Raw genomic sequence first — 19,047 nt, 5'->3', positions numbered from 1 at the left:
CCCTTTTGGGTGTCCCTGCCTGAATGTGGGCTGTAGCACAGCTATGCAATGACTGCAGTGGGTGGAAGTGAGTCTTCAGTCCTGGTGGTTGACTACAGAGCCATGAGCCAGTGGTCCAGTAGCTAAAGGTACTTGTTTTAGTATGAGCTGAGGCATGCTTTGACTCCCCTCAGAATCCTGGCTGGTTTCTGTCAGTTCAGTTTGGCAGGGAGCGAGGGTTGTTCGTTTGCACCAGAAGAAGCCTCCAGGTCACAACATAAGTACAGTGAGCAGTAGTAGGGATCTGACTAGTGGTGGGACTTACTTATCCCCCTGGCGCTGTTTGGATTTAGCCATCTGGCTCTGGCCCTGCTTACACCTGTCAGCTGAGGGGGACAGTGCCAAAGCAAAGAGTTTGTGAATGTCCCCTTGGAGCATTGCCTGGCCAGCTGGCAGCATACATCATCAGCCAAGCCTTCTCTTCCTCCTCCTCCTCCTCCACAACCTTGGACATGTTAATATATATGGCCGTGCCCTCTCACTCAAGGTGAGGAAAGTGGCTTTCAGCTCCAGCAGCCACCTTAATAGAAACTAGAGGTTTCAGTCTTTCTTTCCTACACCAGAGGAGGAAAAAAAGGTAATTACCTCCTATTTATTTTTTTTTCCCTTCCATGGTGGTCTCCACTAGGGTGGATGTGTCATGACCATTGGAGATTGCACCTTAGGAAGACGAAGCTTGCTTATGGTGCTGGAATTTTATGATGAAGGGAAGAGAATAGGAAGAAGAGGATCTTATCAAGTAGGATTGGCCCCAGCCAGATAGAGGTTAGAATCAGACTGAGGTTTGTCTATGTTAGAATAAGGCCTGTTCATTCAGATGTGCTTCCTTCTAGTAATGCCATGCTCATATTTATCACTGAAGTGATACTGCCATTTTTCATTGCTGTCATCCTCTCATCTGCATGTCAACAAAGCTTCCACCCTTTTGGGTGTCAGATACATTTTAGGCTCTGCTCCCATGGGGAAGGTGTGATGACCCTCTCTCCAAAACAAGCCAGTCCCTGTCTGCCACTGTGATGCAGCAATGCTCCTGTCCACCTGCCGGGGGGGTCTTTGTGAATGCTGTGTCAGTAAGCTCAGCCACATCTATCCTGCTTTATTTTTCAAGCCAATCCTATGTCCCTGATGTTTTTAACATTGATAGAGGAGTAATATTTTCCCACATGCAGATGGAGAATAGGTATCACAAAGTGTCACAAAAACTAAAATGATTCATTAAGCATTAACTTTAGGCAAAACCTGAACATTTAAAAATTAATAAAGATGTATTTGTACTCTTTTCTATCAGTGTATAACAACTGTTTTTCATAGGTTGTTGCCAATCTTAGACTGCACTAGTTGCTTTTACACTATGAAGCCTTTTACTTGCTGATGAACTTGGTGAATGCATTTGCAGTGCTTTGGTAACCCTCCCCTAACAGCCTCTTCTTTGAGTTCTTGCAATATAAACCTTCTGGATGAATCTGAATTACCACATGCCACACAGACTGAGTTGGCTCCATGGCATACTACTGTAATTATCATTTGTTAAAAAGTCTTAGGACTGCTAGGAAGGTGTTTTATGTGAATTGGATGCTGTTTATTACATCCTTCAAATAAACCTAACGCTCTAAGCAAAACTCAGAAGCAAAGCATCATGAGATGATCTTATACAGAGTTGACAGTAACCAAAAGCAGAAGTTTCTTCAGCAGGTAAGACTCTTGCCAACTTGCAGTCTTTTACTTTTTCAGCCTGATGCATGGCATTGTTTAATCAGCAGCTGTATTAAGAAAAGACAACCTGAAATAAGTACGTTGATTCAGCCAGTTGTCATGGCTTAACCAGTGACTTGGTGATCTCTCTTGGTCTTTGCTATTAATCTGGAACCCATATACCTTTCTTTCAGATGTTTCTGCTAAGACTTCTATGTAGTGATTGTGTTGTGAAGAAGGTTTTGGTGCTGTTGCATCAGTGTTTGGAGCTTTGGCTCAAGTGGACCTTTCTACCCTATTTCTTCAGGTCATGTTGCATTAGAAAGTGAGTGTGTGTGCCAGTGCTAAATCCATGGCTCCAGAGTGTCTTTACATGATAACAACCTCGTCGTGCTGGAGTCCAGACCACAGTATCATGACATCCATGTGACCTGAAGTGTGTTAGGATCTCCTTACAGACAGTATGCAATGATGTGCTCTGTCCAGGTTTTTTTTCCCCTTAAGAATCACAAGAGTTTGGTGCTGAGGGAAAGTGTTCAGCCATATGTGCTTTTAAAAGAGGAAGCAATGCTGGATGACTGTGTAGCACAGAGTGGAAAGGAGACAAAATTCAATATGATCTTTAATCCTGATGTACTCTGTAGCCCAGCAACTTTGGAACTGTAAGGGTATTCGAGCATTTATTAATTTATTTTTTTTTACTTGTATCTGTGCTATTTGCAGCAAGCTGACAAACCTGATGCAAACCTGATGCCATCCTTGGTCATATTATACAAAATAATGTGTATAAAACATCACTCAGTACATCTAAATGCCTATAAATGTAATCACCATGCATATAGTCACACATCTGGTTTTCTCTTATTTTCAGAATGATACAGTCTAGTGGCATGGCTGTGTGCTTTTTACATTGATTCAAACAGGTAAAATCAGATAATGTATGTTCTATTGCACATGCTGGTATCCTTTTATTTTCCCATTTCTTAGACGGGGGTAATGAAAATTGATATTTTGAAATGGAGAATTTCATTATCCAAAAATAACCTTATTGCTGACATGCAGAACTGGTCTAGCAGCAAAAGCATATCTGATCCAAGTTGTCATCAATTGCTCTGTAATTAGAATGACAATTAAAAAAAATGAAGCAAGCTTACCTTAGCTCAGGAGAGCCTTTTTCCTGTATCCCAGGCAGTTTCCTCTCCTTATTCAACTGAAAAGGTAAAATCCACTTAAATAAAGAAAAATAAATACTAGAAGAATGAGGGATTTAAGAAGTTCTCATCTGAGCTGCTGATCAATTTGTTTTTAGCAAATTGCAAAAAACCTCGATCCAGCAGTAGCTCAGAGTGACTTTCCTCTCCTCGTGTGTTCTGTGGGCTGAGAATCTGCAAGAATAGACCTGAGACGGTGCTGCAAGAGAGAGACAGCGGGGGGGACCTTGGCACAGAGTTGGACCAAACTCTAAATATAGCCCAACCCACTTTCCGTGCAGTTCTCTTCATACTCTGAAGGCAGATGACCTTGTCGGAAAACTGACCTCCCGGTATGTCACTCTCTTAGTGGAGAGGATCTAAGGGAACAGGACTGCAGCATTAAAGGACAGAAAAGCAATCAGCCATCTGCTTGCAGCAAATGAATTTAGGTATGAGCTCTTATTTTTGTGGTAGTTACAAATGATTGAGTCATAATGTACTTTATTTGATCATTTAGACAAATGAGCCGCATGTCAGTTCACAAAAGGCCTGTACAGATGAGAGATTGCATTGCAATTGTCAGTCTTAAATAGAGATCACTGACATAGATGACAAGCCTGATGCCTTTCCTCCTCTCAAAAGCCTTAATGCCTCAGAATGTACAATATTTCCCTAAAAGCTTCTGACTATAAGAAATTATCCTTCCTTTCATTTGATTTTCTAAGTAAGACTTTGGAAAAGTCAGTTAAATCCGCAAATGTATATACTAGTACTGTGTAAATTTAAGATGCTAGGATAGCTTGAAAGGGCAACAGAATCTGCAATGTCAGAGACCAAACTGCAGAGAAATGTGTAGTATATGCAGAGGAGGAAGATAAAGAATATGAGGGATAGAAACATAACCCTTGTGCCTTAGATAGAGAACTGGTTTTCAACAGATGTTTTGTAATCCGCAGAATTTGCCACTCTAACTCTGTGGCAACATGTCAGGGTATTTTGTTCTTAACCTGAAGGAGAGTTTAACTTGATATGAGTCAACCTGATACTCTGTCAAACAGGGACCTGATACTGCTATGTCATATGAAATCTTCTAAATAAAAAAAGCTGCAGAAATCAGAGCAGCTCCAAATGTCAGCTCTCATGGTCTCTGTAAAGACAGGTAGGAGAGTTGGTATAAAAGATTGTTTGCAGTATTGTTCTTCAGTGGGATATATTTTTCGGTAGTGACATATATCTGAGTGTGTGCTACATTATATGCATGCATGAAATTTTCAATATTCAGAGAAAACCTGAGAAAACAACAGGACTGTAAAAACTGCATACTGTAGATGTGTATGACTGCAAAATACTTATGAGCCAAAAAGGTGGGAATGATACCAGTGGTCAGTAAAGTAGCAATGTGTATCTATGAACAATAATTTGCACTGTGAAGTTTTTGTGAAGTGTGCTATATATTTCTTTTAATTGCAGCCTACTGTTTTTGGCATGTTCCCACCATGTAATTTTATCATGATCTATAGACTTGAAGGCCACAGGATCAGCCAGATTTTCTGTGTTACCCTCACAGCAAGAACTGCAGCTGTGAGCCACAGCTGCTTCCCAGTATAGAGAACACACAAAAACGTATGAATCACCAGCAGTATTAAGGGAGACATCACATCTGGGACCATACTACTTTCCTGGCTGTAAGTTACTCATAGTCAGACCTAGGCTAGAGCCAACCCATTAAGTAGTTTCATGGATTTATCCAAGTTCCTCTTTCCTCACAGTTTACCTATTTCTTCCCCATAACCAAGAAACAAACGTTTCTAAGGATTGAACATGATAACAAATGAAGGATGCTGGTGTTTGATTTTGAAGGCTGGACCTGAAAAAGGAACCAATCCACCTCTAGATAGACACGTAACATACTAACACTGTGTAAGTAGTGAAATTCTAAATGTACAGGTCACCAACATCGTTAAACACTGATAGGATTGTGCTGTCTATGCTCCAGGGCAGTTCCCTCATGAGATCCAGACTATGAAGGAGATGAGGATAAGGAAGGGAATATATACTCCTCCCTCCCCAGCATGAGAAGTATACTGTTCACCCTCTTTTTCACCAGCTTTTCACCCTCTGCAGCAAACAGCTGGAGCAGCTTCCATACATGATGGATTGGTAGTTCTTAGAAAAAGAAGGGATCACGGTGTTTGGTGGGTCCTAAGCGCAGGAATACTTTACCAGGACCTGTGATATGCACTTCTCCCACATGAATATTGTAGAGAAGGAGTAATTTCTTGTTCATACAAATAATATACTGGTTGACTTCAGGCAGGTAGTGTTAATCTTTGGGGAGGCTCTTATAGAGGAGTGCTGTTTGTGTGAACAGGGCTGTAAATGTTGCGTGACCAACCCCAGTGATGTGAATTTCCTGAAAGAAGGGAAAAAGACTTTATGAGTGAGTGGTTGTATGGGTTAGTCAAGATGGATAGAAAAGTGTTTTCCTTGACAGCTGTATACACTCAAGGTTTGTTAGCATGACTTTTGCATGATTTTCCTGTCCACACCACCTAAAGGGCATAGTAGTAGAGAGTCAGGCCCTAGTTTGTGCCTGGTTTTTCCTGGGCTCTTAACTTGTGTTTTCCTTACTATGTTTGACAGTCTTTCTGCTTCTTTGTAGGCAGTTTTTAACTGTCCAGCTTTCTTTGGTAGCATTTCCTCTGGAATGATTTGGGTCTGACTTTTCCAGAGCCCAGGCTGTTTCCTCTCTCAGATGCCTCTGTTGGGGTTGAGGCTTATTTCAAGCCAGACTTGTGGGATTCTCCCTCAATACAGTTATATGTTCTGTAACTAGTATGTGTGAACTGTTTTTTCTTTTGATTAACCCCAAATTCCTAGACACTTGTAGTTGTTTAAAGAGCCCACAGAGCATTTACAAGGTGAGATTGTGAACCATAATGTCTCGGCCAGTTTCCAATGTGGTCAACTGTATCCTGGCTTGCCCTGTTCCTCTGCATTTCAGAATTGGATAGCATTCTCTTACGATCATAAATATTGCACAGTATTGCTGGCATCCTTTTGAGTGGTTTCTAAACTGACTGTATGGTATGTAATGCCTGGCATCTATCATGAAGAGAAGCTCTTTTTACAAGGTTAACATTTAGAACATTCATCCAGTAGATTTGTAAACAGCCAAGCCCCCATAGTACTCACAAACAAACCAGTCCTCTACTTCCCCATCTCTCTAAAAATACGGTTTTAAATTAATTTGGTGTTGTAAGGGGATTATTGGAAGTTTCAGCATAAAGGATAGTTTTTGAGTGAACCAAAGTAAAGGAGTAGACTGAAGTGATTTGTGGATGTCATCTCAGCCTTCACTCATGATATCATTGGTGAAGGGTACTAGAGCAAACAGCAAAACTGATTTGTGCCCTGTGCTGAAGTATCTTCAGGCTCTGCTTGCTCTTGTTTGGCAAGCCTGTAGTGAAGAAATTACATTGGATGGCAAACAGTAAAAGGGCCTGTCATATTCCTAATATGTCAAATCTTTGTGTTTGCCCTTTACTTACTGTGGGTTTTAAAACTGCAGTGGCTAAATAAACATTGAGTTCTCACTATTTACCTTGGCGGTGCTGTTACTCATTGTATGAGGCAGCAGTAGGATGTCAAATTCAACCCTTGGTGAAAAAGCTTTTTCACCCCAGGTGAAAAAGTTGCTTTTATTTGAAGGGGAGTGGCCTACTACTTTTACCTCTGATCAGTCACATTCGGTGATTTTTCTGCCATGTTTCTGCTTTATAGGCAAAATATAAAAATGAAAAAGTCAAATCATGAATCGGGCTCAGTTGTAGCTATACTGCACACTGGGCCTAACCTTCTTCATTTAAAGTTTTTTCTTCTGTGCTTACACATGTACAACAGAGGGTTTCTTCTGATCATATTCTCTCATATTCCCTTTATTTTGTCTTTTAGTTCACTCCCAGCCAGCAAGTCAAAATGTGACCAAATGAGTTTGGAAGCATCTCTTTTGAAAATAAAAGGGGAAGTGTTAAAAATGACGGAAAAAGAAAAGGTTGTTGTTAGAAATGTATTGTGGGAGATCCTTTGCATCACAGATAGTTATGTCTGTGAGTTAAAATTTTTTTATCATATCAGAACATAGTAAAAACTAACATAATATTATTCCATTAAGACCTCTTTTTTTTAAAAGTTTGCTTGAATGGGCAGTGATTTTAATTTAAATTCTCTTTCAATGTCAGGAAGAGGAACCTAAACTGAATATCCTGTCACCAGATATATTGGACAAAAAAATTTGGGTGGTAGATGTGCCTTTTGAACTGCCCTGGGAAGGGGGTTGCATTTTTAGAAGAATGTTGTCTTTGTAGTACAACCTATTGCCAATACTTAGGTACTATTACAGGGAATTCCTACGGACTATTTGCAAGAAATTCTGGCCTGGCACAGGATTAGGCTGGCCAGAGTGGGGAGAAGCTTATGCCATCTGAATGTTGCATAATGGGACAAAATTGAAGCACTTTTGGTTCTTTGGTAGGCCTGCCTGTTTCTGCTCAGTTTTGTATTCTATGTCCTTCATATGTGCCTCACAAGTACACTTTAAAATACCTTTTTTTTCAAATACTTTGGCAGGTAAGGTCTGCAGTTCAAGGCATCCTCATAGGTACAAAAACTTCCTGTTGTGCTGGAATGGGCCTGTTTGGGGAAAAGAGTCCTTAGTTCATAGAGGTAGGAAGGGAAAACAGTACCCAGACCATGGATGGTTTGGGGTGATGGTGCACTGGCAATTACATGTAATTACCATGGAGATTATCTCAGCCCAGGCAGAGAGGCAGCTCTGTTCTCTGTTGCAGTAGGCTGATAAAGTCAACAAAGGAACAGTAACTAGCTGGTAATAACCAGCAACAGAGTTTTATGTGCAGCTTCTTGTTTCCTAGTAACCATAACAGATACCATTTCATTCACAGCATTCCCTCGTTCATTCCAAATGGTCAAAACACCCAAATATTTTAAGGCCTTATGAATGAAGCCACTTTATTTGATTCATGATCCCAGTCTGTCTGCAAAAGCTAACATGCAAAGCTTGCATCAAAGACTTCCATTAAGCTGTAATATTATGACTTTTAATGCAATTAAATATTAATTTTTCATTTCTTGTGAGTATGTGTTCTCATACTGATTTCTAAGATTAAATCTGGTTTTACTACGCCGTTTTAAATTATTTAGCTAATCTTTATTCAAGGAAGTAAGGAGATGCTTTTGGGTTTTTTTTCTGTAATCTGTCATCTACATTTCTCAGTTGTGCCACTGCACATGATGCATGCCTGTGATGGGGTGAATTATTTATTTTCCTGGGGGTGCCAGTGGACCCTTTCTAATTTAGTCAGTGCAATCTGAGAAATGAAAAGGGTACCGACACTATTGTAGCTATTTTTGATGCAATGTGGTGATCTTCCCCAAGGACAGATTACTTTTATGGCTGACATTTTTATCTCATTTACTAGCAATTTCTAAAGTATTGTCATGGTAAATAGCCAGCAGCTGATCTGAAGAGACATATTAAGAGTAAAATTTTCATTCTTAGCCATTCCATGTAGCTGGTCTGGAAGTCCCCAAAAGAGCTTCATAGCTATTGCTTGGCCAGGTGGCTTTACACCATGGGCTCCAGAGTATCTGAGCTATTATTAGTCTTCTCAACAGGAAAATTCAAAGCTGTCCATTGCCTACAGAGAGGGAACTCAGAGAGGATTGTCCTGGTAGACATCAAAGAGATCCTCCTTTTGGGGTTAGCTGTGCTGGTGACACACAGCTGAGTAATTTGGGATTTGTCCAGGAGGTGGTTTGGTCTGCTGCTTGCCTGTTGCTGATGTGAACTGTGGACTTCTGTACCTCCTTCTCCACTGCTACACAGAACCTTTCCCTCTTGTCAGGGAAGTAGTTGAGTTTGGAATACTTTAAAATATTTTAAATGTAAATCCTTTTTCCTTAGTTAACCAGCTCACCAGCCAGGCCAGTGTCATTTAAAAGACCTCATTTGTTATTTGGATACTGGTGGGCAGCATGGCAGGACCTGCCTGAGCTTTGTGTGTTCTGCTGCCTTGAGGAGTGATGCTGTAGTGGTATATTAAAATACTGTCATTATCACTTTTAGCTCAGTTACTGTGATCAGCATAACTGTGCTGGCAAGAGGAGGCCTCTCAACTAAGCAAGGATGAACAGGGACTTGGGAGCCAATTTTGCTGACAGCTGTTACATTTTACAGAAATCAGTTGACCTTGCACTGTGTGTACCTGATGGGACATGCAGTAGAGATGCAGTGAGAAAAATTCAAAGTAGTGCATTGATGTTCAGATTACTTAATCTGATTCACTGAGGATTTAGGCCAGTTTTTAATAGCAAAACTATGAGAATAATAAGGAAGTCTCAGACTTCAATTTTTTTCTTCTCTGACCTTATCTCTGCCCCTCTCCTCTCTTTCCTCCCAAATCAAAATGGCAATTAAGAAAAGACTCAATATGTGTCCAACATGCTTGGCATTTTACTCAGCATCAAATATTTTTCAATCTACTGAATTTAGAGCTGGGAGAAATATTATCCCCCCCAGATTAATGAACACAGATCAGTACTGTTTAATCACCCAATAAATAAAAATGCTGCCTGCAAAACAGCCTGAAATTAATGCAGCTCAGCACACCCAAATTGAGTGAACTATACCCACCTACAGAGTAGTGACAAGCACTGGTATGTTACCCTTTCCTGTAACATACCTGAATATAGAAAGTGAGCATAATAAATATAAAGCCTATTTCCACAGTGCACTGGGCTTTTTATTAAAGATCAGGAAAAATCCCAGGCTTTATTTAAAAACTTCTTTCAGATATGAGATAAAATTAGAACAGTCAGAGGAGGATGGAAGTCAGGAGGGGGGAATGTGGGGCTAGGGGGCAATAACAAATTTTTTACAAACTTTGTTTTCATGCAATTCTAGTTTAGTACTGATATGTAGGCCTGATGGGAACTGACCCAGAGTGTGTCTCTGATTATGGCCAGTGCCAGATATGTCAAAGAAAAATTGAGGGATACCTTCTCATAGGCATGTAAAACAGGTTCCTTCCAAATGTTGCCACAGAGATTAATTTAACGGTAAGAAATTAACTTGTCCTGTACTGCCCTGTGTCACTGGGAGCCTTCTGGATACTGAATAGATGCCTGATCTCACTTAGCTTCTAGATCCAAAACCCCTAAAAAACCAAGAAACCACCCAGTGGAAATTACTGCCTCGCTTATCTTTGGGAATGTACGCAAAATAATACTTTTCAGTTCTGAGCTTTCTTTTTAATTATGTGTTCGTTGTTCCTATATTATGAAGAACTGTAAGCATCTTGTCTCCTTTCTCTTTCAGAAAACTCCTTCTGTTCTCTTCATATTCTCTTCCTGTAAGGAGTTTCCCATATGTAACTTTTTCTTTACTTGAGGGGTTTTGGAGGTGTCCTGCCTAGAAGAGTTTCACTGTTGCAGTCAGCCTTTGTTCTTACAGCAATTAATTATTTATGTTGTGGTCAGTATAAGTCCTTTGTTAATAACTTCAGAGTAGAAAAGTGGCATGTGAAGGTCAGAAGCCTCAGTAATGGTGAATCAGCCTAGCAAATGCAGATCTCTTTGTACTAGCTATTTTATATGAACAAAATTGCATTCACATCAAAGCACATGTCATTATATGCTATATCATTAAGGTCTTGTTTGCCTTAGAAAATTAGTATAAATAAGCAAGCAAATATGCATTCTTTGTGATTATATTAGTTAGTAAAGATGATGATTAAAGGGAGCCTGTTAAATAATCTAAGTATCTGTGTGCTTTTTCATGTGCATATGTATAAACATTCACATGTGTATGTATTAATACAGGTGTTTATATGTATAGAATTAATACACATGTGGTAGTTAAACATATACATATATATCAATACTAAATATGAAAGAAGTTAGGAACTATTGCACTGGATGATTTTAAATAGTGATTGATATCATAAATGGGAAAGTCTTAGTCTTGTATGTGTGTTAAGCAGAAATGGCTTTTTTCATTTTTGCATGATTCAAAATACAATCAAATATAAATACTGGATGACTGGGAAGCCTGTTAGTATGTGCCATGCTGCTAATGTAATACTGAAGCAAAATGTATGAAGAGTTGTGAAATTCAGATGCATTTTGCTATATAGAGGGCATTACGTGATGGTTCTGATGTCTCTGACCACCTTGTGGTGTATACAGTCTGTGCATCTCAGGAAAGCAGATGCAGAGGATTGCTGTGCTGAACAACATTGCCCCTTCAAGCAGTGTATTCTGTCAGGGCCTGCCTGACCACCCATTTGCACCTTGAACAAGGTGAAAGTCAATGTTGTTTTAATCAGTTAGGCTCTGCATTTGTGCCACCTTATCATTAAGGAAGCATTTGTGCTTTCTCCTGTTCTGGCAAAGAGGAGTCTCCTGGGAAGCTTGACACCTCAAAGCAGAGCAAACAGTGCTGGTTTGTTACAGACATGTTTGTGATCTGTGAGCTTCTGCATTTATTTGCATCAAGCTATGATTTATTTTGTGAATAACCCCACTGACATCAAGGTAACTGTTTGCAGAGAAAGGTACATGGTTTAATGTGAGCATGGCTGGCAGAGTGTGGCCTGTGGTACTTTCATGCCCACAACAAAATGCTCCTGTCATCATGGGAGCTGACATGGTGTCACAAACAATCACAGCTTGCAACTGGCTGCTCTCTTGACTAGCATGTAAGTGGTCGTTTGTGGAACAAATAAGTTCTCCTCTTGTATGAAATAAAGGTATTGAGGTTCTGCAGAAAGATGCTCAAGTTTGAATTGTTGTCACAGATGTTTGTTCAGTGTGTGTCTGTACCCTCTTCTCTCACTTCTTGCTGAAAGCAGAGAACATTGCATCATGAAGTGCCATCCAAAACTCAGATGGGCAGTGAACAGGTGGTACATTGTTTGTTGGGCTATTTCAGATCATGGAAACCATTTGTCCAGTTTTAGATTGCTATTGGTAGCAGTGTGTCTTTTAGTTGTGAGAAAGAGAAGAGGTTATTTAAAACTTAGACTACTCCTGTTTGCCTTTCAGACCATGCCAAGTGGGATTTAAGAAGGAATGCTTACAGATCACAGGCAGCTTCCCCTGAATCTCTTTTATGCAATTCTAATTTATTTCCAACGTGAAACATTGGAAAGAGCTCACACAGCATTTCAATTCAGTGAGACATGCACAGATATACTCTAAAATGGGCATTTGGACCTCAAGCACGGTGAACAGGAGGGATGAAGAGGCAATTCTGAATTCTTTGATGTACTTCATTTTTATCATCTCTCCACAGCTTGCTTGGATGTAGCGTGTCCAGGATCCCAGGGTTGTGGAGCTGGGGTGTGTTAAAGCTGACCACTCCTCCACTATCTCTGAAGTGAGGGCAAACACGACAGAAGTCAGTGATGGGTCCTTCAGCACAGAAGCTGCCCTACAAAAATATAGCACAGTAATTCTGACGGAGGAAGGGTGATACAGAGGGAAACTAGCCCATGGTAATGCCCAGTGGTAACACTGAGTTACCAAGACACCTTTTAAACTTTCTGGAGTATGCTGAATGGTGTAATTTTTCAGCTTCTTCTAATGAAGTAATATATCTGGAAATTCCAAAGTGGCTGGAGGACATAAGTGGTCAGTGACTTCAGAGAGAAATAGGCCAGGGAAGGAGCTGTTGCTGTGCAGGGACAGGCATGTGATGCAAGAGCACTTCGACATCCTCAGGAACACAGAAGGGAGGAACCTAGTAGATTGACACAGATACTTGACCTGTAAAATAAGGAAGAAATTTGTTTGTCTCACAGACCTTCAGCTTTTTTTTTCTCCCCTGTTCACCCATTGCCATGTTTTGGGCTGTATGGGACTGGACATATATACCCACATGGGCTCTAGCACTCATGTGGCCACAGTCCATTTAGCTGCCAATTTGATGGCTGTGCCTGCAAGGAGAATGAAGCAAATAGACCAGCTGAGATGCAGTGTTCACTTGGTTCACACATTCATGCATTTGCTCTAGATCTGGAAAGCAAGGGCTCTTCCTGGTGGATTCCTATTTAAGATTTCAGAATATGTCTTCATCTTACATTGAGATGCAAACAAGTGCTGTAATTTCTTCTGTGGTGTTTGTTTTGGTCTTAAGTTCATTAACATGTTTATCTAACCTCTTCACTTAAGAGTCTCTTAGTTGTACTGAACAGAAATTCTCAGTTGCCATTCTATTTCTAAATCTCTTGTAATTATATCTTCTATACTTGGAGTGATGCTTAAGAAATTCTGTTCCTCTTCATTCAAAATAATCTTGAAGATGTAAATTTACAACTTTGGAATATAGGGGATTGCAACTGTGACTAAGTACCTGTTGAGCAGAAATATTGCAGATACAGAAGCTGAATTATTCAAATCAATGGATGTAAATGCTTCTGACAATGATCCAGGAAGCAATTCAGTCCCCAGCAGAAATATCTGTGTTTGAATACATCTTAAGCACTAGTATAACATTATTAGAGGGAACCACTGTTGTACATGTTATTTTTCCCCAAAGTCTCTCTGTAGATGAAAAAGATGAAGAGAATAAGTAGAGATGTCTGAATTTAAATACTTTTCTTTCAAAACATAAGCCCTTCTGAGTCTAGTGGACATTTTGCTTAAACTTTGGGAATGGTGCCTTTGTCTAATTATTACTGAAGTAAGAGACATACAATTACAGTGTACTTGCAGAAAATATGTGCATATATTTTTATACAATAGGACATTATACTTACCTTGTAATTTTTATTCTTTGATTGATATCAGCAAGGCATTTGGGGCTCCTAGGTGGAGCCTGGGATGGTTTTTGTGTGCATTTTTGTGTGCATTTTTGTGTGTGCTTGCTTGGATTTATTTTTTTTTTCTTCCTTCATCTGCAAGATGTGTTTTAGTAGAAGGAAATTACTTACTCTGTCAGCAAACTTAGAAAGAAAGATGTATTTTTACAGTGATCTTATGGATCATAGTGCCATCAGCCTTCAGTACCAATGCTATTGCTTGTTTTGGGGTTTAATGAGATAGGTGTGCAATTAGATGTGGTGAGTGTAGCACTACAGAGCTAAGATTGTGTTTAACTTGTTCTGAAATAATATGCAGACATGTCATGCGACTTCAGATGTAGTTTATCAAAACCTTCTTCTTTTATTGCTCACTGCTTAGCTTAATTCAAGGGAGGTTTTGGAAAGATCAGATATTTCTACCTGTGATCCTGCAGCTGGCACCCACTGTGCAGCATTCCAGAAAGAAAAGAAATATGTTGCCTGCCAGATGTGATATTGTGAAGATGAGGGGAAAAGTGGTGCTTTTTTTAGAATAAATTTCAAATACCCGTGTTCTAAAAGGGATAAAAAATTCTGTTACAGCATCTTTATTGCCAATCTTGAGATTGCATTATTGTGACAACCTTTCAACTGAAGATTTTATCTCTATTTTTGCATGCAAAGATTAGATAGATGGAGTTGAAAAACAGTAACAAAAACTCTTCTTTTCTCATTAGATGCTTCAGATGATGAAACTATTGAGAAGGCAAGTGCTAACAGGACAGCAGCACACCAAGGTCCAGATTCCAAACCTGCTGTGAAAAAGAAAAGAAAACAGGTTTGTAAATTTAGTGGTTATTTAGAGTGCAAAGATGACAATGCATAGGGAAACATAATTGCCTTTTGTTCAGTCAAAGTTTTCTTCACTCATTATCTGATTTCTTCATGTAATAAGATTGGTTTTGTAACTTTTTTTTGCCTTATTTGGAAGTGATCACATTCTAGTACATTCCAATAATAACTTTGCTCTTGTTATGTTGTTATCCCTGCACAAACAAGGTCTGGAAAGCTGTATTTATATGTCATACAGCATCTCTATCCAAGCATGTCCCCCATGCAAGGTCCAAGAGAAGATGAATTTAGATCTATGTGGATTGATATTTTCATACATGATGGTTTTATTCATGTTTTTGATATTAGGAAGAAGGTTTTTTTGATGTGAGCGTGGTAAGACATTGGAACAGGTTGCCCAGGGAAGTTACACATGCCCCAGTCCTGGCAGTGTTCAAAACCAGGTTGGAAAAAGCCTTGAGCAACCTGGTCTAGTAGGAATGTGCCCCTGCCCAGGGCAGGGGGTGTTGGGACTAGGTGGTCTCTAAGGCCCATTCCAACCCCAACATACTGTGATACCCTTGCACTGCTAAAAGCTTCGTTTAAATCCAGTAGGAACTGTGTTGTTCAGCATTACATGGAATATGCAAAGGAACAGGCAGCTTCATCCCAGTTTGAGGAAAAAAGTCATCTAGAGGTCACCTAATTTTAAGAAGTTTCTTGCTTGAAGGTAAATTTGTTCTGCCTTCATGATACCATACAGGAGAATCGACTGAGTGGCTGTCAGAGAGCTAAAATTACATTGGAAGCTATCTCTCCTTGAGGTTATAGATATTAATTTTGACCCCTAGGTCAATAGTAAATTCATTCTGTAATGCTTAGGCAATTGCCCAAGTGAAAACCATTTGCAGGGATGTTCTTTTTTTGTAACAGAGAAGTGTAAACAGCATGGTAGCAATTACTATGCTTTTGGGTGTCTTTCCAAGGAGACCAAAGGTGAAGTGATCCACATATCTGAGCTAGTTCAACATTTTGATTAGGAAGGAGAACCAAGCAGTACAGGAGAAAGCTGTATTGCCTTTGTACATGTTCTACCCAGAGGGTCAGATGCTGAGGACTACAGCTTGGTGAGGATGCTTATGGTGTCACTTATCACCATTATTTTCACTTCAGCATTTAGAAGTAAGTTAAGACACTTTTTTGGAGGAATTGCTTGGCTCTTTTAATGAGAACATTAGAATCATAGAATCATCATAGAATCATAGAATTTTAGGGATTGGAATGGACCTTGCAGAACATCTGGTTCCAACTCCTCCTGCCATGGGCAGGGACACCTCCTCACTAGACCAGGTTGCTCAAGGCCTCATCCAGCCTGGCCTTGAACACTGCCAGGGCTGGGGCAGCCACTACTTCCCAGGCAACCTGTGCCAGTGTCTCACCTTCCTCGAAGTAAAAAATGTTTTCCTAATATCTAGCCTAAATTTCCCCTCCTTCAATTTGAATCCATTACTCTTTGTCCTGTCAATGCAGTTCCTAACAAAGAGTCCCTCTCTGGCTCCCCTGTAGCCCTTTCAGATACTGAAAAGCTACAATGAGGTCTCCACGCAACCTCCTCTTCTGCAAGCCAAATAATCCCAAATTCCTCAGCCTGTCTTCATAGGGGAGATGCTTCAGTCCCCTTATCAACTTTGTGGCCTCCTCTGGACTTGTTCCAACAGTTTAGAAAGGATAGCCAACACAAGTTATCTTGCGAGGGTGGCCTGGGATGCTCAGCTGTAGCAGAACACCTGCCACAGCTCTTTCTGTCATACAAAGAAAGAATATCAGTCTGCATTTTAGAATCATGTAATTCATGTTTAGACAGGGAACTATGGGAGGGAAATGCTTTATGGGAGCTCAAAGTCATGCATGTGTTATTGTGTGCCTTTTAGAGCTTGCAAAATCAGATCTATATGTGGAAAGCTAGTTGTTTTGTGGTTCTGGTGCATATAACATAGCCCATTTTACTCATCCCTGCCTTATTTGCAGGCTGGAAGCTGTTCTGCAGTGGACTTGGCACCTCACAGCAAGTCAGGAGACAACCAAATAGAATTAGGAACATTTATGTTCCTAGTCTGCAGGCTGTCCTTGGGCTTACAATGAAATGAATAATTTGTCTCCAATCTGAATGACGCATTGAAGTGTTTACTTTGTCACAAACTCCAAAAGTCAGAGTATATTGCTGACCTAGAATGTAAACTTTCACACACATGCAAGAATGTTTTCACTCTACATTTCAATTTCCAGTCACTTGGCAACATGTAAAGAAAAAAATTTGTTAGAAATATAACACAGGAAATATTTTATGTTCTGGCTATGATTAACAAACAAGGAATTTATGACATTTTAGTTCATAAATCAATGGTCTCGGCACAAATTTCCTGTTTTCTGCATTTTAAGAATTTCCATGTAAAAATAGCATAAAAACAGAGAGCACAAGGGAGCCATGTCAAAAAACAGTTGGTTGTCTGCTCTGTCTCTTGCATAAGAATGTAAATGACCTTTCCTTAAGGGTGGCATGCAAAGAGCTATTGCATGAGTAGGTGGGCAACTAATGTTTGGATAAGGGTAAAAGTTCAATCTAGATCAGATGCTGAAACCTTTTAGACTGCAGAGGTGTAAGTTACAGCCATTCAGCACCATGAAGTTTCTCTTTTTCTTATGGCATTATTTTTAATGTCTGAATAAAGTGCACTTATTATTGCTGGTCTAAATATATATACGCAGTGTAAAGGAGACAATTTTGAGTCTTAACATGCTTCTCTAAGGAAGCAAGGCTTTGACTACAAGCCTGCTGTGTGCTTGTGTTGCCTGCTGTGTACTTTTGCTGCTGTGGAAAGCACAGGTTACATACTGCTTTCAAAAAAGTAGCCATGGCATTTGGTGGTACTTTTAAACATCTGAATGAAGGGCTAACAGTGCAAAAATTTTCTCTTAGAGAAATTTTTCATCTCTGTGCCACATGTTTCATTCTTTTCTCATGCAGATACCAGCTGGGAGTGTTTTGCAGTTATGTAAAACAGTTCACAATGTATATGAAGGGAGAAATGGGCCCAGAGTGAATGAGTGACATTTTTCAATATGCTGAAAGAGTGGTAGCACCATTAGGTTAGGGATCCATCATACTCTGCTGGAGAAGAGAGATTTAGATAGGCCCCTTTCTGGCTTTTTGACTGCTTGTTAGTATGCCTTGACAAAATCAATCCCAAAGCTTGTTCTGTGCATAAAATAGGATGTTGAACATAGAATTTATGACAAAAACACCTGGCCAGTGGCCTTTAAGTATCTATGGACAGCTGGGATGCATAAGGGTAGAGCAGAGGGTAGCTCTGTTTCAGTCTCAATGTCTGGGAATGCTAATGGTGGGGATAGGAATGAAGAAACGTATGATGGTGTTCTAAAAGTGCTTGAATCAGAGTCAGAACAGAAATTTTTAAAATAGAAGCAAACCAAAAATAAAACCAAAAAGCTTATGTTAACCCTGGAACAATGTTGTTAGTTGAAGTGAGTTTCTACTTGTAGTTGTTCCCCTAATTTCTAGTGAAGATAATATCTGTTTAGAGCTGAGAAAATCACAGGGACAGATTTCTGGTTTTGAGGCAAGATACAGTCCCTATCACAACTTCTCATGGGTATTGACCCAAGCTATGTTATTTTTCAGCCCTAGTTGTAGAGTGCTTTACTGGCTGTAGCCAGACCCCAGCCAAATCTTCTCTGGTAGTTCTTAAGATTCATTTCAATCCTCAACCAGTTTCAGGGCCACTTTTATACAGTGGAAGTATTCTATTGCAAGTGCAATGACTGTGGTTGCATCATGGCACAGAAAGCAGGACTGCTTTTTAGGTCATTTGTTTGTGTTGAGCATGATGATTATACCTGTTTTTATAGCTAATTTAGCCAGGGGAGTGAGGAGAAAAGGGGAAATATAGGCGTGATATGAACAAATAAACTTCAAAAAATGCTTCAGGTAAGGGTATGAGAGTGGGCCTGGAAAGGCATAGATGTTCTGGGTAGGGTCATATAGTACCAGTTGTCATGAATTGTCCTCCTGTTAACAGGGGGCAGTGCAAGGAGGGCTCAGAAAGGCCCAGATATTCTGAACTTCTGTTAGCTTTCCTTTGGACCTCTTGGCCCCGTTGAAGCTGCCTTCAAGAGAGAACAAATGAAGTAAGGGTATGAGAGTGGGCCTGGAAAGGCATAGATGTTCTGGGTAGGGTCATATAGTACCAGTTGTCATGAATTGTCCTCCTGTTAACAGGGGGCAGTGCAAGGAGGGCTCAGAAAGGCCCAGATATTCTGAACTTCTGTTAGCTTTCCTTTGGACCTCTTGGCCCCGTTGAAGCTGCCTTCAAGAGAGAACAAATGAAAAATTTCTCTGCAGCTGAGCT

At 40.0% G+C, this 19,047-nt stretch overlaps 1 protein-coding gene across 1 annotated transcript in view; it reads left to right on the top strand.

The window, feature by feature from the left end:
- Positions 1 to 3,306: 3,306 nt before the first annotated feature.
- CMSS1 (cms1 ribosomal small subunit homolog (yeast)) overlaps positions 3,307 to 19,047 on the top strand; it is a 32,588-nt gene continuing 16,847 nt past the window's right edge. The window contains exons 1-2 of the mRNA XM_009075202.1: positions 3,307 to 3,373; positions 14,527 to 14,627. Of these exons, the coding sequence (XP_009073450.1) occupies positions 3,364 to 3,373; positions 14,527 to 14,627 (111 nt within the window). The 5' untranslated portion in view covers positions 3,307 to 3,363. The remainder of the gene's footprint in view (positions 3,374 to 14,526; positions 14,628 to 19,047) is intronic.

The sequence above is a fragment of the Acanthisitta chloris genome, unplaced genomic scaffold (assembly GCF_000695815.1).
Source record: "Acanthisitta chloris isolate BGI_N310 unplaced genomic scaffold, ASM69581v1 scaffold2505, whole genome shotgun sequence".
Lineage (NCBI taxonomy): Eukaryota > Metazoa > Chordata > Aves > Passeriformes > Acanthisittidae > Acanthisitta > Acanthisitta chloris.
The sequence above is the reverse complement of the archived record's forward strand: the minus strand, read 5'-3'. Positions and strand labels throughout refer to the sequence as shown.